General features: G+C 35.5%; 1 protein-coding gene across 3 annotated transcripts in view; it reads right to left on the reverse strand.

Moving 5' to 3' along the window:
* LOC122900720 (catenin alpha-3) overlaps positions 1-25,797 on the reverse strand; it is a 1,358,242-nt gene that overhangs the window by 536,313 nt on the left and 796,132 nt on the right. For all 3 annotated transcript variants that reach the window (XM_044239621.1, XM_044239620.1, XM_044239622.1), the window contains one exon: positions 14,600-14,756. In XM_044239621.1, the coding sequence (XP_044095556.1) occupies positions 14,600-14,756 (157 nt within the window). The remainder of the gene's footprint in view (positions 1-14,599; positions 14,757-25,797) is intronic.

A 25,797-nucleotide genomic window follows, 5' to 3' on the forward strand; every position in this document is an offset into this window, starting at 1 on the left:
ACAAGAGCATCTTGAGTGAACTTGCCTGTAAGTACATGGAATGATGCATGATAAATTCCAGTTCACATGCCCAAACTATTCTTTAATCATGTATACAGGCAGTTATTCAAAACCTAATGATCAATAGAGCAATAATGGATTCCTTTGGGAAAGCCTATTCTATCATTTTTGAAAGTATGCCTTCTCCCTGTCTTTCCATGACTTGTGTAAAGCTGTATGATTTCCCCCACAGTGTCCACAGCGATCACTGAGGCATATAGCATCATGTGGAAATGTAATCACAAAGGACCCAGAGATAAAAACCTTACAGCCACAACATTGTCTCTTGATTTTAACCAATGCAATAGAACCTCCTGGCTGCAGGTCGTCACTAGATTATCCAGATGAAGAAGAGAGTTTTTCCTTGGCAAACGGGCACCTAAGTTATTCAGACTGAGCTACGTTTAAGTCATTAAATTGGCTCTCACCTCACCTTTCTATTATTACAGCTTAGATGTGTCAGTCTTAAATGTTTTAATTTCCTGGAAGTGAGGTGGAGAAAATAAGGGAACATCTGCTTTATATTGTGTTTACTTTATTTTCACTTCTAAGAACAATTAAATCATTATTTAGCTCTATACTACCTAGTTCTGTAAAAGCAGTTTCCAGAGTTAGTGTTCTGAAAAACTGATGTAGTCTGTGACACTACTAGTTAATATTTTACATGACCTACATCTTCCTCAAATGTTTAGGGTTTTATATAATATCACCTATTTTCTTCATCAGCCCAGTACCAAACCAGATGTACTCTGTTCCTCTAATGCTGGTCAATTTGCCCTTCCTCAAAGCTACCATGTACTTTCACACACTTTTCTCTTTTTCTGGAATGCCATTCCAATTTCTTCAAGATTAAATTAAAAAATTCAGTTCAAATGACATATACTTAAAAATAATTCCCTCAGTACTCTGACATTCCAGCAGGATTAACTGCATAGCATCTTGTTAATGTGACTGTTAAAATCCCTTAGAATCTAGTTTGTATATACTAGATTGTGTGTTCACAAAAACGTTGTGTCTTCCTTCTTTCCATCTTCCTCCCTTTCCCAACTTATGTCTCGCACATAATTGATATTCAATATATTTTTATCAAAATCCATTTTTGCAGAATATGATTTCAAATCCCAATTTTAAAAGAACATATTTTTTGAAACACATCATGTCTTGATCCCTCTAATCAACTGAAATTTCAAATAAGTATTTATTGAAAAGGTATATATAAGTGAATTTATCATAATAGATTGGGTATCATTATATTATATAACTTATCTTTGCATAGATACGTACTATATTGGTCATTCTTTATTCTCAGCACCTATTCCATAACCATTATATTGAATATTAATAGTGCTCAGTTTATGTGCAATTGATTTAACACTTTGATCTTATTATGTGTTTATTTTGTATTCATTTTGAAAGAGAACTGTAAGTCTATTTCTTTTCATTTTTCTTTGTCGAATGATTCAGATAAAATTTTTTAGAAGCAAAGATCACGTTTACCACAATGTCATGAATGGAGGCTTTTGTTAGTACATTTTTGAGGATAGCATCAGAGTTATCTTTGTGTGACTAAGTCAAGGTCACAGAACATTGTGATGATTAATGCTTAAAGTTATTTTTCATAATTTAGAGGTTTTTTTAAACTATTTCTCCCAAAGATGAACACATTTATTCAAAGCAGAAGCCATATACTTCCTCAAATTAATCTTGCACAGAATTAAAAAGGGGAATAAATACATTTATTCATTCAGCCAATAACTATTGAAAGCCTTCAAGCCAAGATCTGGAAGCAGGAGTTTCAATTAGAAAATTATATGGTAAAAAAACAATCTGAGGGGTTTGAAGTGGTGGGGTGGGTGGGAGTTTGGGGTACCAGGTGGTGGGTATTATAGAGGGCACAGATTGCATGGAGCACTGGGTGTGGTGAAAAAATAATGAATACTGTTATGCTGAAAATAAATAAATTAATAAGAACAAAAACAAAAACAAAAAAATACATATGGTAATTCAGGTGAGAGAGAGGATTGAACTGAGAGGTGAGAACAGTGGGTATAGAGAAAAGTGGATGTATTAGAAATTCAGAACATGGAGTAAAAGAGATCTCTAAGCATCCTTTAATATCATACTTCACTGAAATTCACTATGATATTATCTCTAAAATGAGAAAACCTTTTACAATAAGGGAACAATCGAACTAATTCTAATCAATAAGTGGTCAATCTTTCTTTTAGAAAATCCCAAACAATTGTCAGTGGTTCACTCCATTCTTCATGTGGTCCCTTCCCTCCAACTATCCCCATCATTATAGCTTTCTTGCAAGTTATCTCTTCTGCTAACTTTTTACTCCTTTTTTTAACCTCAAGTACATTTTGTAGGGTTTAGCACTTCACATTATGCAATATTTAAGGAATGAATGAATAAATGAAAGAAAGTTCATATATTCACAAACTTCCACATTTACTCAGTTCTTTGGATGTGTTGAATAGTTTATGTGGTCCAAGTCAGTTCCTCTTCTAACAAAATTTACTTCTTTTGAACTTAGTTCCTTTTGAATGAGTCAATTAATTCAATGATTCAAAAAATTGAGGCAAGTGTTAATGTTTTCTCTCCAAAATTTATATCTTAAATGGAGACCTTAAACTTTTTATTTTCCCATGTATATAACTAATATTGGGATTTCAGGCATGTTGGCAGGCTGGAAAGACAGAGCTTCACAAATCTCATCACATAGGAACATCTTCTGTTTATATGAAAGACGGACCTTGATGTGGTCAAAGAATCTTTCAGTCCAGCAACTTTCTGACAAGTGTTCTGTTACACGTATTTTCAGAGAGGGATTAAAAAAAACAAAACAAAACAAAAACATACAAACAAAAACCAAGAACAGTGAATGCTGTGGGGATAAGTCCTACAGTCAATGATGAGACAAAAAGTTGGAGACCTATGCATTTGAAATTTTTTTTTCTAATTACCTGCAAGATGATACTGGAATTATTACATAAATAACATTAAACTGAAAAGAGCCTCTTTTGGACAACTGAATGTCAGAGAATGTAGTTTCCCAAACATTCCTTTGATTTTAAAGGTGGGTCTTAGTTCACTGTTTCATTTTATCTTTACACTTAAAAATTTTAAATAACAGTACATTGATGAAGTGGTTATATTTCTTATGGTTTTCAAAAAAAACTGATTATACTTATGTTCAGAGTTTTCTATGCATATGATGAAACAAAATAATGTACAAATGCCTTCTAAAAATTGGTATTTTCATTTCTGCATATCATGAGAAGTTTGGTGATTATATAAACATACAGTTTAAAAATCATCAATGATATTTCTATATTAGGGAAAGCAATAGTTAAATAAAAGACATTTGGTATTACTTCAAGACCTATTCATCAATATTAGATGATCTAGTCACTCTAAAACATTATTATGATGGAAACATTTTACCAGTGCGATCCCTACCTTTGTTAATGACAATAAAATAATCACTAAAGTCCAAGAATCCTTTCTCACTGATTTTAGGTCTCAAGTTTTGTTTATATTTTAATGTGGAGAGCTGATGTTCTGAGAATCCCCAAATTTTCACAACTGACTCAGAAGAAAAGTGGGAATCTTTTCAGGATTTTTATTATTCATTCTTATAAATAAAGCAAAAATAAATAAATAAATAAATAAGAGAGTGAAGTAAGTATTATTGTCAAGTACTGAAAGAAAGCCAAAGTAAAAGGTGAAATTATTTTATAAAAATTATGAAACGTAATATTCTCTAGGTAATTCACCAACATGAATGGAGTTGTCAGTTTTTCTACCTGGCAAACAGAGGAACCAGCAGTCTGTGAGTACTAACAGGATCTCTGAACGATCATTATAAAGTATCATCAGAGAAGTTGTTCATTGCTAATCACATCAGCAACTTTTTCTAAGACAATCTGGACCCCCCCCCCCCAAAAAATGCCACCACATTGTGCCATCCTCCATCACAGCTCTTTGAAGCATGATTAGCTATCTGAAACAAAGTAACTCTCCACTGGTGGTCTGTGATCTTGAACTTACAACTTCTAGCCTAGTACTAAAAAAGTTGTATATATAAAGCCAGCTAGAAGATTCTGAGAAAAGATATCATTATTTGGGGGAACACGTGTCGAAAGTTATGATGTAGTAAGAATCATCAATAGGGCTCATGCTTAATTAATACAAGATAAGTTTGTGAAAATGCAGAAAAGTGAGAAAGGATTGCCTGAGGTAAACATCTTTTGTCGCTAGTCAACAGCCATTTTCCATTCTTTTCTGCTCATAAAACCTCTGATTATTGTTTGCATTGTAAGTAATTAGTCAGAAGGTTGAATTATGATTGTTCTAAGCCCAGTAATCTGCTAGATCTGTTATACCAACTCACAAGAGTTGTTTTTTATGCATCTCTTCAGTGACATCACATCAATAGCTTAAAACGGGCCAATGTGACAGTATTCATAAATACTACAAAGGAAGTATTACAAATTAGAACTACCATTTACTCTGGCCCCCAGTCAATTTTTAACCATTTATCACCATTCTAAGCTTATCATGGAAATCCCATTTCCTTTTGCCAGCAGTTGGCTCAAGTGTAGGTATAGGAATAAGTTTTGACCTATGAGGCATAAGAGAAATCAGATGGAGGTCACCCAGGAAAGATTTCCTCCTGGTAACTTGGAGCCAACAAGCTACCTTGTTTTCTGTTTTAGGTGGTGTTGTACAATGCTTTGAGATGTAAGCTCTGAGATTTAACCATGAGGGGAGGTCAAGAGAATCCAGAGATGTCTACACAGATCATTAATAACCTTAGACTGCTATCAGCTAGCACATCCAAAGGACAGGAAAGTAAGAAAAATTCACCCTGGTCTAGAAAATAATGGAGTGTGATATCTATGGAGAATTTTAAAGCAATAATAAAGCACATTAAATATTAATCCACTTTTAAATTATTACCCTGTAGTGACAATTCTAAACAATGTCAATGATAAAATACTATTCCTCACATATCTTGACTACTCCTATCCAAGTCCTTTGGCATGCTTGGGGAGTAAGTCTAGATGGGAACTTCCATATGAGTTTTCTGTTGTGTATAGGCAAAACGTGCTGAAATGTTAAAGCTGTTCACAAAAAAGTAGCAGACTAAGAAGGTTGGGAGTTCAGGTTAATCCAGGATAGAAAAGAAAAAGCATGAGCTCCTGCTCTAAGGATCTGCCGGACTTGCTCAGATATCAGGCCTCCCACAGCTCTAATCATGCAAGGGCAGGCCAATTATAGTTCTTGCTCTTATGTGTTCAGGAGCCTCTCCCTATTGTGTCATTAGTGTACCTATAATAAACTGCCTTAACAGAGAGTTGTGTGAGCAGGTTTCTTTGTTTTGTAACAAAAAGAGACAACTAAAAAATAAAATCTAGCATTTAGTAATTAACCAAAGAGTGTCCCAATGTATGACAGTGATTGAACACACATACACACAAAATCTATACTAAGAGGACAGCAAATAGACAAAAATATGCTTAATACAGCATTGTTTATACTAATTAAAATTATAATTCACCTAAATGCTAATGAAAGAAGAGCAGGGTTTTTTTTTTGAAGCATGTATAATGATGTGGGAAAATTCAGCCAAATATTCATTATAAACCTCATGATGTAATTATTTAAAAACATGAATTTATATATATAGGGATATATAAATAGATATATATATGTGTATATATATATATATGGCTATACATATAGCTATATATATGTAAATTTGGATGGAAATAAATCAGATATCAATTGTTGTTATTTCTGAATAGTGGGATCAAGGGATATTAACATTTTTACCCATACATTTTCTATTATTTTCAAAGTTTCCAGCTCCCCAGAAATAAAACAATTTTAAAATGTTTCAAAATATGTTTTAAATGTTTTAAAAATATTTTAAAATATTTTAAAATATGTTTTAAATGTTTTAAAAATATTTTAAAATAATGTATCATGAAAATACACCAGGTTTCCAGAACTATTGTTTAAGATGAGAATATATACATGCATGAAAGTAGTAAGTTCTACAAGTTAGACACACTATGACTATATTGGGAAATTTTTAAAAGATAAAATGATGTTAGAAATTCATATGAATAAGCATTTTATAAAAAATAATATCTCATTCCAATATCTTTTTAAAAAAAGGAAAAAAATCTATTTTTTTTTAATTTTTTAAAGATTTTATTTTTCAGATGACAGGCAAGATGGCTGACTGAAATGACATCAGGTCACAGGAGTTCAGCTGGTTACCAAACCATTCTGAACACCTACAAACTCAACAGGAGAATGAAGAAAAGAACAGTAATTTCAGAGACAGAAAAATCAACCACTTTCTAAAAGGTAAGATGTGTGGAGAAGCGAATCTGAAGTGATAGGAAGATAGACTGCAGGGGGGAGGGGCCGACTCCCAGCAAATGGTGAAGCAGCAGAGCACAAAATTAGATCTTTTAGAAGTCTGCTCCACTGAGGGATATTGTTCCAAAAACTAAGCAGGGGTGGAGCCCTTGCAGGGACAGTATGGTCTCAGGACCCATGGGGTCACTGAAAGATCGAGGGTGTCTGAGTGTGGAGGAGCTCCTAGGTATCAGAGTGGGAAAGCTGACTACAGAGAGCCAAGGAGGGAGCGCTCAGCTCAGGGTTATCTTAAACTGTGATGAGTGGCACAGCCAGACCACTGCTTTTTGAGTAGGGACCCCAGAAGTGGCAGATCCAGGGAGTCTCAACTTCCTCCTCTAGAGGCAGGAATCTGCTAGTTTTGGAGACTCCAAATGGAGCTGTACACGAGAGACAGAAACACTCAGTCACAGGCCCAGTAAGCCCAGAGCATGGCTGGAGACCAGGGAGATGGGAGTAATTGACCACTTTTCTCTGAGACCACACTGAGGAGTGGGGACCTGAGCTCTCAGATCCTCTGAGCCGGAGATTGGGAGGCTGCCGTTTTCATTCCGTCCTCCAGAGCTCTACGGAAAACATTCAGGGAACAAAAAACTCCTGAGACCAAACTTAAGCAGATTTCTTAGCCTGGCCCCTGGCAAGGGCAGTGCAATTCTGCCTAGGGCAAAGAGATTTGAGAATCTCGATAACAGGCCCCTCCCCCAGAAAATCAGGAAGAACATCCAGCCAAAACCAAGCTCACTGATCAAAGAGAACAGGAAAACTCCAGAGCGAGGGGAAAGCAATGCATGGAATTCATGGCTTTCTCCCCAAGAAACTTTAGTCTTGGAAAGTTAAAATTTTTAAATTTTATTTTCTATCTTATTCTAATTTTTTTAACTTTTCTTCTTTCCTCTTAACATTTTTTAACTAGTTTATCTTAACAATACATTTCTAAAAAAATTTTTTCAAACCTTCATTATTAGAGTCATATTTTATCCTTCAATGTATTCAACCTTATTTTTTGTATACATATAGGTTTTTTTTTTTTTTCTAAAAAATTTTGGGATACTTCTTTTAATAGATCAAAATATACCTAAATCTAGCACAGGTCTTTGTTCTATTCTCCAACCTGAGCAAATTCTCTCCACTTTCTTTTTCTTTCTTTTCCCAACCAACTTATCAACTCTGTTTTAGAATTTTTTAAAATTTTTCATATTTACAGTCATATTCCATCCCTTCATTGTGTTCACCCTTATTTTTATATGTATATATGTACATATATATATACACACATTTTCCTTCCTTTAAAATTTTGGGAGGGACACCTGGGTGGCTCAGTGGGTTAAAGTCTCTACCTTTCAGCTCAGGTCGTGATCCCAGGGTGCTGGGACCAATCCCCGAATCTGGCTCTCTGCTCAGCAGGGAGCCTGCTTCCCTCCCTCTCTCTGCCTGCCTCTCTGCCTACTTGTGATCTGTCTGTCAAATAAATAAATAAAATCTTTAAAAAAAATTGAGGAGGTAGTTATTTCTAAGAGACCAAAGTACTCCCAAAATTAAGTGGGTGGTTCTGTTCTATTCACAAATCTAATACCTGTATTTTCTTTTTTCTTTTTCTTTTCTTTTTTAATTTTTTTTGAACTTCTTTTTACCCTCTTACGTCCCCCAACAATTTGGGTTCTCTTCTGATTTGGTTAACACATATTTTTCTGGAGTCTTACCACACTTTTAGTATTTTATTCTCTCTTTCACATATTTTTATCTGGATAAAATTACAAGATAGAAAAACTCAGCATAAAAAAAGAACAAGAGGCAGTACCAAAGTCTAGGGATCTAATCAATACAGACATTGGTAATATGTCAGATCTAGAGTTCAGAATGATGATTCTCATGGTGCTAGCTGGGCTCCAAAAAGTCATGGAAGATATTAGAGAAACCCTGTCTGGAGAAATAAAAGCCCTTTTTGGGGAAATAAAAGAACTAAAATCTAACCAACCTAAAATTTAAAAAGCTATTAATGAGGTACAATAAAAAATGGAGGCTCTTATTGCTAGGATAAATGAGGCAAAAGAGAGTATTAGTGATAAAGAAGACCAAATGATGGAGAATAAAGAAGCTGAGCAAAAGAGAGACAAATGACTACTGGACCATGACGGGAGAATTTGAGAGATAAGTGATACCATAAGATGAAACATTAGAATAATTGGGATTCCAAAAGAAGAAGAAAGAGGGGAGAAGAAGGTATATTGGAGTGAATTATTGTAGAGAATTTCCCTAATATGGCAAAGAGAACAATAATCAAAATCCAGGAGGTGCAGATAATTCACCTCAAAACAAATAAGAATAGGTCCACACCCCATCATCTAATAGTAAAACTTACAAGTCTTAATAACAAAGAGAAAATCCTGAAAGCAGCCCTGGACAAGGAGTCTATAATATACAATGGTAAAAATATTAGATTGGCAGCAGACTTATCCACAGAGACCTGGCAGGCCAGAAAGAACTAGCATGATATATTCAGAACAATAATACAATACAGAATACTGTATCCAGCTAGGCTATCATTGAAAATAGAAGGAGAGATAAAAAGCTTCCAGGACAAACAAAAACTAAAAGAATTTATAAGCACCAAACCAGCTCTACAGGAAATATTAAAAGGGGTCCTCTAAGCAAAGAGAGAGCCTTAAAGTAGTAGACCAGAAAGGAACAGAGACAATATACAGTAACAGTCACCTTACAGGCAATACAATGGCCCTAAATTCATATCTCTCAATAGTTACCCTGAATGTAAATGTGCTAAGTACCCCAATCAAAAGACACAGGGTATCAGAATGGATTAAAAAAAAAAATCAATATGCTGTCTATAAGAAACTCATTTTAGACCAAAAGATACCTCCAGATTTAAAAGTGAGTGAGTGGAAAACAATGTATCATGTTAATACACATTAAAAGAAAGCTGGGGTGGCAATTCTTATATCACATAAACTAGATTTTAAGCCAAGGACTATAATAAAAAATGAGGAAGGACACTATATTATACTCAAAGGGTCTGTCCAACAAGAAGATCTAACATATTAAATATCTATGTTCCCAATATGGGAGCAGCCAACTATATAAACCAATTAATAACAAAATCAAAGAAACACATAGACAATAATACAATAATAGTCAGGGACTTTAACATCCCCCTCACTGAAATGGATAGATCATCCAAGCAAAAGATCAACAAGGAAATAACGGCCTTAAATGACACCCTGGACCAGATGGACATCACAAATATATTCAGAAAATTCCATCCCAAAGCAACAGAATACACATTTTTCTCTACCGCACATGGAACATTCTCTAGAATAGATCACATCCTGGGTCACAATTCAGGTCTCAACCAGTATCAAAAGATTGGGATCATTCCCTGCATATTTTCAGACAACAGTGGTCTGAAGCCAGAACTCAGTCACAAGAGGAAATTTGGAAAGAACCCAAATACATGGAGGCTAAAGAGCATCCTCCTAAAGAATGAATGGGTCAACCAGGAGATTAAAGAAGAGTTGAAAAAAATCATGGAAACAAATAAAAATAAAAACACAACTGTTCAAAATCTATGGACAGCAAAGATAGTCCTGAGAGGAAAATATACAGCGATACAAGCCTTTCTCAAGAAACAAGAAAGGTCTCAAATAGACAACCTAACCCTACCTAAAGGATATGGAGAAAGAACAACAAACAAAGCCTAAACCCAGCAGGAGAAGAGAAATAATAAAGATCAGAACAGAAATCAATGAAATAGAAACCAAAACAACAGTAGAACAAATCAATGAAACTAGGAGCTTGTTCTTTGAAAGAATTGATAAGATTGATAAACCCCTGGCCAGACTTATCAAAAAGAAAAGAGAAAGGACCCAAATAAATCATGAATGAAAGAGGAGAGACAACTAACACCAAAGAAATACAAACAATTATAAGAACATATTATGAGCAACTATATGCCAGTAAATTTGACAGTCTGGAAGAAATGGATGCATTCCTAGTGACATATAAACTACCACAACTGAACCAGGAAGAAAGAGAAAACCTGAACAAACCTATAACCAGTAAGGAGATTGAAGCAATCATCAAAAATCTCCCAACAAACAAGAGCCCAGGGTCAAAACCTTTCCCAGGGGAATCCTACAAACATTTAAAGAAGAATTAATTCCTATTCTCCTGAAACTGTTCCAAAAAAAAACAGAAGTAGAAGGAAATCTTCCAAACTCATTTCATGAGGCCAGCATTACCTTGATCCAAAAACCAGAAATAGATCCCATCAAAAAAGAGAATCACAGACCAATATCCTTGAGGAACACAGATGTGAAAATTCTCACCAAAATACTAATCAATAGGATCTAACAGTACATTAAGAGGATTATTCACCATGACCAAGTGGGATTTATTCCAGGGCTGCAAGGTTGTTTCAAGATCCACAAATCAATCAATGTGATACAATGCATTAATAAAAGAAAGAACAAGAACCACATGATACTCTCAATAGATGCTGAAAAAGCATTCGACAAGTACAGCATTTTTTCTTGGTAAAAACTCTTCAAAGTGTAGGGATAGAGCACACATACCTCAATATCATCAAAGCCGTCTATGAAAAACCCACAGCGAATATCATTCTCAATGGAGAAAAACTGAGAGCTTTTCCACTTAGGTCAGGAACACGGCAGGGATGTCCATTATCACCACTGCTATTCAACATAGTACTAGAAGTCCTAGCCTAAGCAATCAGACAACAAAAAGAATTAAAGTCATCCAAATTGGCAAAGAAGAAGTCCAACTGTCACTCTTTGCAGATGATATGATACTTTACGTGGCAAACCCAGAAGACTCCACTCCAAATCTGCTAGAACCTGTAGAGGAATTCAGTAAAGTGTCAAATGTAAAATCAATGCACAGAAATCAGCTGTATTTCTATACACCAACAACAAGAGAGAAGAAAGAGAAATTAAGGAGTCAATCCCATTTATAATTACACCCAAAACCATAAGATACCTAGGAATAAACCTAACTAAAGAGGCAAAATTCTGTACTCAGAAAACTATAAAGTACTCAGGAAAGAAATTGAGGAAGACACAAAGAAATGGAAAAATGTTCCAAGCTCGTGGATTGGAAGAACAAATATTGTGAAAAAGTCTATGCTACCTAAAGCAATCTACATGTTTACTGCAATCCCTACCAAAATACCATCTTTTTTTTTCAAAGAAATGGAACAAATAATCCTAAAATTTATATGGAACCAGAAAAGACCTCAAATACCCAGAGGAATATTGAAAAAGAAAGCCAAAGTTGATGGCATCACAATTCCAGTCTTCAAGCTCTATTACAATGCTGTCATCATCAAGAAAGTATGGTAATGGCACAAAAACAGACACATAGATCAATGGAACAGAATAGAAAGCCCAGAAAGAGACCCTCAACCTCATGGTCAACTAAACTTTGACAAAGCAGGAAAGAATGCCCAATGGAAAAAAGACAGTCTCTTCAACAAATGGTGTTGGAAAAACTGGACAGCCACATGCAAAAAAAAGGAACTGGACCATTTCCTTACACCACACACGAAAACAGACTCAAAATGGATGAACGACCTCAATGTGAGAAAGGAATTCATCAAAATCATTGAGGGGAACACAGGCAGCAATCTCTTTGACCTCAGCCACAGCAACTACTTCTTCCTAGGAACATTGCCAAAAGCAAGGGAAGCAAGGGCAAAATGAACTGTTGGGACTTCATCAAGATCAAAAGCTTTTGCACAGCAAAGGAAACAGTTAACAAAACCAAAAGACAACTGACAGAATGGGAGAAAATATTTGCAAATGACATATCAGATAAAGGGCTAGTATCCAAAATCTATAAAGAACTTACAAAACTCAGCACCCAAAGAACAAATAATCAGGAAATGGGCAGAGGACATGAACAGACATTTCTGAAAAGACATCCAGATGGCCAACAGACACATGAAAAGTGTGTTCAATATCATTCGGCATCAGGGAAATACAAATCAAAACCACAATGAGATACCACCTCGTGCCAGTCAGAATGACTTAAATTAACCAGTCAGGAAATGACAGATGTTGTAGAGGATGTGGAAAAGGGGGAACCCTCCTACATTGTTGGTGGAAATGCAAGCTGGTTCCACTCTAGAAAACAGCATGAAGGTTCCTCAAAAAGTTGAATATTGAGCTACCCTATGACCCAGCAATCACACTACAGAGTATTTACCCTAAAGATACAAATGTAGTGATCTGAAAGGGCACATGTACCTGAATGTTTATAGCAGCAATGTCTGCAATAGCCAAACTATGGAAAGAACCTAGATGTCCATGAACAGATGAATGGATAAAGAGGAGATCATATATATATATATATATTATATATATATATATATATATATGTTATATATATATATATATATATACAGAGAGAGAGAGAGAGAGAGAGAGGAACACTATGCAGCCATCAAAAGAAATAAAATCTTGCCATTTTCAAAGATGTGGTTTGAACTAGAGGGTATTATGCTGAGTGAAATACATTAATCAGAGAAATATAATTATAATATGATCTCCCTGATATGAGGAATTGAGAGGCAGAGTGGGGAGTTGTGGGGTGAGGGAAGAAATAAATGAAACAAGATGGGATTGGGAGAGAGAAAAACCACAAGACACTCTTAATTTCACAAAACAAACTGAGGGTTGCTGGGGAGAGGGGGGTATGGAGAAGATGGTTGGGTTATGGATTTTGGGGAGGGTATGTGATATGGTGAGTGCTGTGAGAGTGTAAGCCTGATGATTAACAGACCTGTACACCTGGGGCAAATAATACATAATATGTTAATAAAAATAATTTAAAAAAATAATTTAAAAAAATATTTTGTTTCTAATTTTGTTTATTTGAAAGAGATGGAGATAGAGAGAACATGGATGAGCAGGAGGAGGGGCAGAGACAAAGGGAGAAGCAGGCTCCCTTCTGAGCAGGGAGCCCAATGAGGGACTCAATTGTAAGACCCTAGGATCAGGATCAGGATCATGACCTGAGCTGAAAGCAGGTATTTAACCGTAGAGCTATCCAGGCACCCTAAAGTTTTTATTTATTTATTTATTTATTTAAAGATTTTATTTATTTATTTGACAGAGAGAAATCACAAGTAGATGGAGAGGCAGGCAGAGAGAGAGAGAGGGAAGCAGGCTCGCCACTGAGCAGAGAGCCCGATGTGGGACTCGATCCCAGGACCCTGAGATCATGACCTGAGCCGAAGGCAGCGGCTTAACCCACTGAGCCACCCAGGTGCCCTAAAGTTTTTATTTAAATAATCTCTACACCCAGCATGGAACTCAAACTCAAAACCCTGAGATCAAGTTGCATGCTCCTACAACTGAGACAACCAGTTTCCCCAAAATGTAATTTATTATAATATGAAGCTTAATTTTTAAGAAAATTAAAAAAAAGATTTAGAAGTATTTAGTTCTTTGCTGTTGTAACAATATAATCAAAACCAGAGTTATGCTTCTGAGAGTAATTTCATAATCCTATGGGATGCTATTCTATTCTGTGATAAAAGAATCATGTAGGTTTGACATGGAATTTCAAGCCCATCTGTAACTGATGTAGTCAGATGTTTAGACTTATTTGATTATTTAGATCACCAATATTCAAATACATATACTGGAAGCTGAAGTACATATTCTATCTCAAATAAATGAAGACTTTTCCTGTTGTGTCTATCTATCTAAATTTTCTAGTGCAGAAAAATTCTGTTGGAAAAGAAGTACAGAGAAATCAAAAGATAGAAATATAGTAGAGGGGAAATGATTATTTATTCAAAAAGCTAGAAAATGTCTAAGATTTCCAGCTACTATTTTCAATTATGCTTTGTCTATGAATAGGAGTTTCTTTTAGAGACACAATGTAAATTGTTGAGTTGTAAGGACTGCAAGCTTGAGGCTCATTATCCTAGAGTAGATCACAAATAACAATACTTTGCTTTGAGAAAGATGATCATTAACAAGAGTCTCATTATACTGCATAAAATTAATTATATTCAGAATTATCCTGTTTCAGAAAATTGACAAGATTAAATATATAAATTAAAAGATCAAAAACATACCAGATACAGCAAGGAAGTCATCAATGCTTGTTATGTCATCTACAGCTTCGGTGAGGACATGGATATGATTCTCCCACGTGTGCTTATACATTTCCATGGTTTTTTTGACCACTTGACTTTTGGGTCTTGCCGCCAAAGCAAGTGCAGCATTAATGATCTGCAAAGATGTAGAATGTTCACATAATGATTTCTTTGGAAATAGTTACAATTATGGAGATAACAGCTATTCTTTAAAATAGAAAATACATATATCTTTAACAACAGAGAAAATGGCAAAAATCCCCTTGTAACTCCCTCTTCACTTTTGGTAAAAACTTAATTTTATTTGTGGCAAAAATTTAATCATTTTTAGAGCTATTTATTGAGTATCGATGCACTAAGAACTGCAAGAGCTACAAAGACATTTGGTCTCTGCCTGTAAGGAACTTATTACTCAATGGGAAGGGCAATACACAACTCAGTTCAGTATGCAATAAATGTCATAACCACAAATAATGGTCAATAGTCTTTAGACAGCAGAAGTTTTAAAGAAAGATTTCAAGGAAGAGTAACATGTTAACTAGTCATTTGAATTCACATTGTACAATGTGAATATATGCAAAACACTGGAATAAGAGCTTTGGCTCCCCTGAGGTCTTATAGAATTTTGCGAGTGAATATTCATTATTAATTCACTAATTAATTAATTATTTCATTCATTTGTTCAGACCTCAAACATATTCTGATTGCTTTTCATGTATTAAGCATTGTTCTAGATTCTAAGGATATAGAAATAAAAAGACAGCAGCAAAAATCATTGCTTTCATGGAACCTTTATTACAGTTATAGCACAGAAGCAATTAACAAGTTAAATAAGCAAAATATATGATCTGTTAGATAGTTTTAAGAACCAAGGAGAAAAATATATAAGAAGGGGGATAAGGAATGAAGCAGTGGTGAGGGTAGGAAGTTGGTGATTGCAGTAAGGACTCCCACTAAATTGGCCATTTAGGTTAAATCGTCATTGAAAAAGAATGATGGGACAGAGAAGAGGCAAAATTCAAAAGGAGAGTAAACAGAGAAAATACTGCGAGAATGATGAGCAGTCTTACCTAGAGACTGGGTGTACAAAAGAAATCAACAGGAGAACTTGGTGATCCTGCTCAGGACAGTGCCCTTATTTGGAAGGCACTGGAGAGTCATTATGACTTTCAAGCAATTTGCTCAGAACTAAATTTTGGAAGAATTCATCTGGCAATGGAGGCTACTGCAAGAGGTTCTGGGAGTTAGATAGAGCCTGGACATCAAGGGTGGAGGTAATGAAAAGGTTTTGATTGGAACTTCCAATGAATTAAGGAAAGATGAGGATAGGTCAATTACTGCCAAAATATCATGCAGCCATTAAGAAATCTGTGGGAAATTACTTTCTAAGGACATGAAAATACATCCAACATAGTGCAGTAACAGTAGATTACAAAATATTATGTTCCACAGCAAACACTGAAATGCAAATATGCTAGGGATAAAAGTTAAATGAATACATGCCCCAATTAACATTGGTTCTCTCAGTGGGGTGGAATTTCCAGTGCTTTTTATTTATTTGTGTGTGTAACTGAATTTTTCAGATTTTTTATGGTATACCTTTTAGTTGTATACTCAGAATAAATGAAGCTATTCTTCAAGGGAAGATGATTACTAAGGTTTTTCCATCAATAATGGGGAAAATAATCTTAGCATTGTTGGAAAAGGAGAGTTCAGAGAGTTAAAAAAAAGTCAGTCAGTATCAGAGAAACAAACATGTTCAATTGTTTGGGAGGACAGTGTTGATGAGGGTATTAGATATCAACTTTCCTATTAGGTTGGCTTTGAAGTGACTTGGCTCTCCCACAAGTCACAGTTACCTGAGATATAGAATTGGACCTCATAAAAAAGTTGTCATTTATTTACCCATGTATTTGTCTATGCAGTGAAAGAAATTAGTTTTATGTAACAATAATGTAGCAGATTCTACACTGGCCACTGTCATCACTATCAAAAAGATTCCACCATATTTGTTGTTGTTGTTGCTGCTGCTGCTGCTGCTGCTGTGGCTGGGGCTGTTTCTTCTTCTTCTTATTCAAGATATTATTTATTTTTTTTAGATTTTATTTATTTATTTGACAGAGAGAGAAATCACAAGTAGGCAGAGAAGCAGGCAGAGGGTGAGGGGGAAGCAGGCCCTCTGCTGAACGGAGAGCCCAATGTGGGGCTTAATCCCAGGATCCTAGGATCATGACCTGATCCAAAAGCAGCGTCTTAACCCACTGAGCCACCCAGATACCCCAAGATTTTATTTTTGTATTTGAAAGAGAGAGAGAAAGGGAGTTCACCAGCAGGAGCAGGGGGATGGGCAGAGGGTAGGAATCTCAAGCAGACTCCCTGCTGAGCACAGAGCCCCATGTAGGGCTCCATCCCAAGATCCTGAGATCATGACTTGAGCTGAAACCAAAAGTTGGCACTGAACCGACTAAACCACCCAGGCACCCTGAGAGTCCACCATAGTTTCTAAAACAGCCCATAATCAAGTAGGGAACTCAGCCAAAAGCCAGGCAATTGTAATACTTCAGTGATTCTCAGACTTTAGCCTATATCAGAATCATTTTGAGGGCTTGTTAAAACACAAATTCCTGAGCCACACCCTAGAGTTTCTAATTCAGCTGATGTTCTTTGGGACCTCATAATTGGCATTTCTAACAAGTTTGCTGGTAACAGTGTGGCTACTGGCCTGGCACTCTGATTCTGAGAACCAATGCCATATATATAAGAGCTTTAACACGGAGGCTATTGTAAAAGTATCATAAGATGCCCTGTAACACATGAGAAAGGTTTCCAAAGGCCTCAAATCTGAAAAATAAGTAGAAATTAGTATAAGGTGATATTCCTTTAGGAAGGGGCAATAAAATGCACAATGGCTTAGAAGCAAGACAGTGCCTAACCTTACCTCCTAGGGAATGTTCAGCAGAGAAGAGAGAGTAATAAGAGTTGGAAGAAAATCAGGGCAATGGTAAGAAGAAGAGAATATACCTTTGGGAAGTTCCAACATATAGGAGGAAAATGCAAACTGCAAGTGATAAAGATGAGAAAAGGAATCATCAAGAAGGAGGCAGAAACCAAAGGTATTAAAGAGATGAGGAAGAACACCTTTTTGAAAGGATAAATGCTGTAGAAGAGTCAAGAATAATGAGGACTAAAACAGCTTTTGGATTTGGAAAACAGGAGTCAATGGTGTAACAGAATATTGGACACAGGATTCAGATTTCACCAAAATATGATGGCAATAAGAATAAAAAAGAAACATTTTCTGCTCAGTAACCTAACGGCTGCACCTTACTTAAATGACTTTCAACGAATTTTTAGAAGTAGAGGAGGGGAGGAAATGGTTGCTTAAAAATATTATGTTGATATTCTCTCCTTTTATTTCTTTTTTTATGAAAGAGGAACATATTGAATATTAAGGAAACACACACTGCTTTTAGAAATAACCATTGTGCAATATTCTTTGACTTTAGTTTTAGAATTTTATTAACCTATTAACTTACAATGTACATTTGTGTAAACTGCAAAGGCTCTGGTCTCTGGTGTTTCATTGTCCCTGCAATTGGACAACTGTGTACACATATGGTTGTGCTGAAATTATGTCTTCACAGAGAGGCATACTGGTGTGGAACCCTCAGTGGAAATACGGAGTCATGAATATGAGACAGGCTATATTTTCTAAGGACATTTTCAGTTCTACTTCTGATCCAATTTATCTGATTCAACAGTGCACACTATGAGAAAACTTTATCCTACTTGACTCTGGATATCTAGCTTAAATGTAATAGCAGATAAAATTCAGAAGATGTGCTAACCCTATGTAAGGCAGAAGAAATCGTCATTTGAATGTCACACTCCTAGCATTTTAGCTATATTTCTAGAGGGGGGTAAAAGATAGTTTGTTTTTGTTTTTAAGATTTATTTATTTATTTATTTGACAGAGAGAGAGAGAGAGATCGATCACAAGTAGGCAGAGAGGCAGGCAGAGAGAGGAAGCAGCAGGCTCCCCATTGAGGAAGGATCCCAATGTGGGGTTCAGTCCCAGGACCCCAAGATCATGACCTGAGCCAAAGGCAGAGGCTTAACCCACTGAGCCACCCACGTACTGCAAAAAAAACAGCTCTTAAATCCTCTTCATGCATAACTAAAAGTGAATTCAATACATTATGTTGCTTTCTGAAGCATTCTCCTTCAGATTATGGTTGAGATGTGTACCTGTCAGAACCACCCCTAACTCTGTGAATCCCCTAGTCAGCTCATGTCTGAGTCTCTTTAACTTCAGGAGCTTATTACATATTAATAGGACTATTTTAGTGACCTCCTAAAGAGTTAGCTAATTCCAGTTTTACTCCAAGCCATTCTCCCTGCTTCAAGCACATTTCTTTCTCAAATGAGGAAGTTACCCTCTCTTGCTGATAACCTTTGGTAGAATCCTAGTTGACTAAAAATAAAATCTGAATTCCATTTCATTCCAAATCATAGTCTAAAAACCTCCACAAGCAGGTTCTTACCTACAGTTCAATGTGTTGAAAAAATTACCTCCCAACCCCCATTTTAGCCTATATTCCAGCAATACTGTCTTAAGCTCCATTTCCTGGTGATACTATGTATCTTTACACCACTATGGCTTTTCCTTTACAACTGAAACTTCCTTAACATCCTTGTTCCATTCATTTTTCTGCTCTGGTCCATCTGAGGAAATATTTCCTATCTCTAAAAACCTGCTGAAATGTTACTATGTACTGTGAAACCTGTCCTATTCCCTATAACAAGATAACTGAATTGTATTCTGTGTTTTAAAAGCTGTTTGTTCATATAATGAAATACTTATGGTACTGCATGAGTGTTTCTACACATGTCTGCTTCATATGAGCCTCTTTCATAGGTAGGACCATGTTGTATTCATCTTTGCTTCTTGGTACACTAAGCATGTCAGTCATAGCTATTACTGTATGTAAAAGCTGTCCCTAAAACACCCATCTACTTTCTCTTTTCTACAAATTTGACTATTCTATTATTCTAAGTACCTCATTGAAATGGAATCATGATATCTGACCTCTTATGTCTAGCTTTTCCTCATATAATATCCTCAAGGTTCATCCATGTTGAGGAATGTGTCAAAACCTCATTTCTTTCTAAGGCTGGATAGTATTCCACCATATGTACATACCATATTTTGCTTATCCATTTTTCTATTTATGAAAATTGTTTCTTTTTCTACTTTTGGTTATTGTGAATAATGCTACTATGTACACTGATACATAAATATGTGGTCAGAGTCTTGCCTTTCAAGTATTTTAAGTATATACCCAGCAATAAAGTTGCTGAATCACATGATAATTTTATATTCAATTTTTATGAGAAATACTATACTATTTTCCACAATGGCTGCAGGTTCTTACTTTCTCACAAAGCACAAAAGTTCCATTTTCTCTTCATCTTTGCCAACACTTATTTTCTGTCTTTTTAAAAAAATATATCTATCATAATGGGTATGAAGTGGTATCTCATTGTGGTTTTGATTTTATTTTCCCAATGACAAGTGATGTTAAGCATCTTTCCTTAGGCTTATTGGACATTTGTATATCTTCTTTGGAAAAGTATCTATTCAGAACATTTGCTCCTTTTTAAATTGAATTCTTTTGTTGTTGTTGAGTTTTAGGGATTTTAAATTTTTTTTATATTAAACTCTTTTCAGATATATGATTTACAAATATTTTCTCCCGTTCTATGGTTTGCCTCTTTGTTCCCTTGGTAGTGTCCTCTGCTGCACAAAAGTTTCTCATTTAATAAAGCTTAATTGATCTATTTTTTTCTTTATTTTCCTGTGTTCTTGGTCTGATATGCAAGGAATCATTACCAACTTAATATCATGAAGTTTTTGTCCTATGTTTTCTTGAATTCTGCAGTTTCAGCTATTATATTAAGGCCTTAGATCCATTTTTAATTCATTTTTGGAGATGGTGCAAGATAAGGTCCAACTTCATTTTTTTAAGATTTTATTAATTTATTGTCAGAGAGAGAGAGAAAGAGAGAATGAATGCACATAAACAGGCTCCCTGCAAGAAGCCCAGTGTGGGTCTCAATCCCAGGATCCTAGGGTCATGACCTGAACTAAAGGCAGACACATAACCGAATGAGTCACCCAGGTATCGCCCAACTTCATTCTTTCACATGTGAATATTCAGTTTTCCCAGTACTATTCAAGACTCTTTTTTATCCATTGAAAGGTCTTAGCATCCTTGTCGAAACCATTTAACCATATAAGCATACATTGGAGATATTACAGATTCTGTTCCAGAAAACCACAACAAAATAAGTATAATGTTTTTTTTTCCAGTGCAAAGAATAGAACTACTTATACTATAGTGTAAGTGTTCAGTAGCATTATCTCTAAAAAACAAAACAAAACCCATGTACATGCCTTAATTATAAAATATTGCTAAAGAGGTACCTGGGTGGCTCAGTCATTAAATGTTTGCCTTCAGCTCAGGTCATGATCCAAGGGTCCTGGGATCTAGTCCTGCATCAAGCTCCCTGCTCAATGGGGTCCCTGCATCAGTGCTCCCTGCTTCTCCCTCTGCCCTTTCCCCCATTCACGCTCTCTCTCTCTCTTTCAAAAAATAAGATAAAACAAAATATTGTTTAAAAACTCTCACCATTATCTGAGCTTTCAGTGAGTCATAATGTTATTGTTGATAGAAGGTCTTGCTTGATGTTTTTGGCTGATGACAGATCAGGATGGTAGGTGCTGAAGGTTGAGGTAACTGTATCAATCTCTTAAAATAAGACAACAATGAAGTTTCCTCCATAAATGAACTCTTCCTTTCATGAAAAGTTTATCTGTAGAATGTGATGTTGTTTGATAGACCTACCCACTGCAGGATATTTTTTAAAAAATTGGGGTCAATCCTCTCAAACCCTGTCACTGCTTTACCAACTTTATGTAATATTCTAAGTCTTTTGTTTTCATTTCAACAATCTTCACAGAATCTTCACAAAGAGTAGACTCCATCTCAAGAAACCACTTTCTTTGGTCATCCATAAGAAGTAACTTATTTGAAAAAGGAACTCTTGTGCAAAGTTGGTGGGTATGGGAACTGGTCCAACCTCTGTGGAAAACAGTATGGAGGTTCCACAAAAGATTAAAACAGAATTATCATATGACCTAGTAATTCTACTACTGAGTACTTTACCCAAAGAATATGAAAACACTATTCGAAAAGATGTATGCCCCCCGCCATGTTTATTATAGCATTACATTAGTTAAATTATGCAAACAACCCAAGTTTCTATCAAGAGTTGAATGGATAAAGAAGGTATAATATATATATACACACACAATGGAATATTAATGAGCCACAAAAAAGCCATAAAAAAGAATGAATGCTTGCCATTTGCAACAACATGGATGGATTTAGAGGGTATAATGCTAAGTGAAATAAGTTAGAGAAAAACAAATACCATATGATTTCACTCATATGTGGAATTTAAGAAATAAAACAAATGAACAAACAAAAGAGAGACAAACCAAAAAAGACTCCTAATTATAGAGAACAAATGAGGATTACCAGAGGGGGGTGGGTAGAAGGATGGGTAAATAGGTAAAGAGGAACAAGAGTACACTTATCATGATGAGCACTGAGTAATGTATAGAATTGCTGAATCAATATACTTTATACCTCTAACTAATATAACTGTATATTAACTATACTAGAATTAATTTTCTTAAAGTTAAAGAAAGAAAAAAATAAGCAACAAGTGCTATCTTCATGCTCCACTTCTAATTCTAGTTCTCTTGTTATTTCTATCATATCTGTAGTAACTGCCTTCTCTGAGGTCCTGAACTCCTAAAATTCATCCATGAGGGCTGGAATCAACTGCTTTCAAACTCTGTTAATGTTGATATTTGACCTCTTCCTATGAATCACAAATATTCTTAATGGTATCTCAAATGGTAAATTCTTTTCAGAAGAATTTCAATTTACTTTGCCCAGATCCATCAGAGAAATCATGTATTTATGGCAGCTAGAGCCTTATGAAACATATTTCTTAGTAAGACTTCAGTGTTAGATATTCCTTGATCCATGGGCTACTGAATGGTTGTGTTAGAAGACAGGAAAACAATGCTAATATCACTGTACTTCACCACAGCTCTGCATGACCAGGTGCTTTGCCAATGGACAGTAATATTTTGAAAGGCATCTTTTGTCCTGAGTAATTCTCAATAATGGGTTTTAAATATTCAGTAAGTCATGTTGTAAGCAGATATACTGTCATCCAGGCTTTGTTGCTCCATTTACAGAACATGTTAGCATAATTCTTAAGGGTCTGAGGATTTGGAGGATAGTAAATAAGCATGAGCTTCAACTTAGTCACCAGCTGCATTAGCCCCTAACAAGAGAGTCAGCCTCTTTGAAACTTTGAAGTCTGGCATTGACGTCTCCTCTCTAACTATGAAAGTCCTAGATGACATCTACTTCTAATATAGGGTTGTTTTGTCTACATTGAAAATTTGTCGTTGAGTATAGCCATCTTCATGAATTGTCTAAACTCAATCTTCACAATAATTTACTGCAGCTTCTACATTAGCATCTGCCGCTTCCCCTTGCACTTCTATGGCATAGAGACAACTTCTTTCCTTAAGCCTCATGAACCTCCTCTGCTAGTTTCAAAACTTTTCCTGTAGCTTCCTCACTTCTCTCAGCCTTCATAAAATGGACAAGAGTTAGGGCCTTGCTCTGGATTAAGTTTTGGCTTAAGGAAATATTGTAATCATTTTGATCTATCCAGACTACTCAAACTTTCTCCTTACAAGCAATAAGGCTGTTTCACTTTCTGTCATTTGTGTGTTCACCGGAATGGGACTTTTAATTTCCTTCAAGAACTTTTCCTTTGCATCCACAACTTGGCTAACTACTTGGCACAAGAGGTCAACTTTGGGCTTATCTTGACTTTTGACATGTCTTTCTCCATAAACTTAAACATTTTTTATATAAAGTGAAAAATGTGCAACTCTCCTTTTCACTTGAACTTAGTGGCCATGGTATGGCTATCAATCAATTGGCCTAATTTAAATATTGTTGCATATCAGGAGACAGGAATGGCTGAGAAAAGGGAGAGAGTCCGAGGAAAGGCCAGTCTGTGTAGCAATCAGAACAGACACATTTATCAATTAACTTTGTCATCTATATAAGATGACATATAGGGTATTGTGGTACCCCAAAACAACTACAACTAGTAACGTCAAATATCCTTGATCACAGGTCACCATAACAAATATAATAATGATTAAAAAAAAGTTTGAGATATTGTGAGAATTACCAAAAGATGACAAAGTCACCAAGTGAGCCACTTGGTGATGCCACTAGAAATATAGTGGCAATAGATTTGTTTGATTCAGCGTTCCCCTAAACGCTCAATTTGTAAAAAAATAAAAATAAATAAATAAATAAAAACATAAAAATAACAACACAATGTCTGTGAACTGCTATAAAGTGAAGCATAATAAAATAAGGTAAGCCTGATATACACAGGTTTATGTCTGAGCCATCTAGTCTATTCCATTGGCCTATAATTCTGTAAGTCTGGTTTCATGCCAGTTCCATACTGATTTGATTACTAGAGTTTATAATTTTTGAAACTAGGAAATGTGAGTCCTCCCACTTTGTTCTTTTTTTAAGATTGTTTAAACTAGCTGAGGTAGCCTCAGATTCCATATGAATTTAAGATGTGTTTGTCCTATATCTGCAAAATCATTGTTGGGGTTTTGAGAAGGATTGCATTGAATCTGCAAATTGCTTTAGGTAATAGCTTTATCTTACTGTTAGTTAAGTCTTATAATCCATAAACAAAATTTCCTTCCATTTAGTAAAGTCTTCTTTAATTTCTTCTAGCATTTTTTTTATAGCTGTCAGTGTATAAATCACCCCCTTACATGGTTAAAATTATTCCTAGGCATTTTATTTTTTGTGATGCGATTGCAAGTAGAACTGCTTTCTTAATTTCCATTTCAGATTATTTATTGTCAGTATATAGAAATGCACTGCTTTTGTTCATTTTGTCAGCTTTGTTCATTAGCTCTTAATTGTGTGTGTGTGTGTGTGTGTGTGTGTGTGTGTGTGTGTGTAAGAGAGAAACAGAGAGAGAGAGACCTTTAGGGTTTTCTAAATATAAGATCTTGTCATCTGTGAACAATGATAATTTTACTTCTTCCTTTCCAATTTGGGTACCTAGGGAAAAAGGGACTTTTTGAGTTGGGTTTTGTCAGGCAAGTAAAAAAAAAAAAAAAATGAGTTAAGTGAGTTACAAGAGTAGAAAATGAACCCCCCTCCCCGGACATGTTGAGAGTTCTCCTCAGCCCTTTCCTCTGTGTCTGGTATTTGGTATCCCAACTACATTCACTGCCCATGCTCACTGTTAAAGTATGTATTTGATGCTGATTCTTTTTCTGAATGATCTTTATTTCTCCATCCTCATAGATGCCTGTTCATACTGGCTTGCATTAGACTTTGTACATCAGATTATCTGGCACTTCTGTGAAAAACCAGTTTAGTTTCACAAGGTCCCATTCTACTTTCTTCAGGCTCCTCTACTTGGTATATACCTCTACTTGGTATATGTGGCCAAGGCCTCAGCATGGCTTAGGCTAAGCCCCTGCCATTTTTAATATAAACTCAGAGTATTTTTATTACATCTTTCTCTCATTTGTATTGGGAAATTCTTATCCATCTAAACCAGATTCATAATATTTAGGATTTATAGGATTTCTCAAGGTTCTTTATCTCCCTTCAGTTCTCAGAAGCTTGTATTTCAAGGCCTCTCCCTTGTACATGCCTATCTAAGACACTGGAGAGGCCCTAGACATGTATTCACATGGTCTCTTGTTCTAGTAAAATTTGCCACAAGTATTTTGGGATCAGAGTCACCTCTTTATATGTCCTTTTCTATGTTCATACTTGTATTGCCATCATATTATGACAGAACCTTTGTTTCCCCTAATTGCATGCCCCTTTTTTCCTCTGCGAAAACAAAATTTAAATCACCTTCCTAGTTTCTCCGCAGAAAGTGACATTACAAAATTAATTGCTGTCATTTAAGAAGTGATGAATGGTATATAGCAGAAAGAAAAAAGAAAGGAACAA

The sequence above is a fragment of the Neovison vison genome, chromosome 2 (genome assembly GCF_020171115.1).
Source record: "Neovison vison isolate M4711 chromosome 2, ASM_NN_V1, whole genome shotgun sequence".
Classification (NCBI taxonomy): Eukaryota; Metazoa; Chordata; class Mammalia; order Carnivora; family Mustelidae; genus Neogale; species Neogale vison.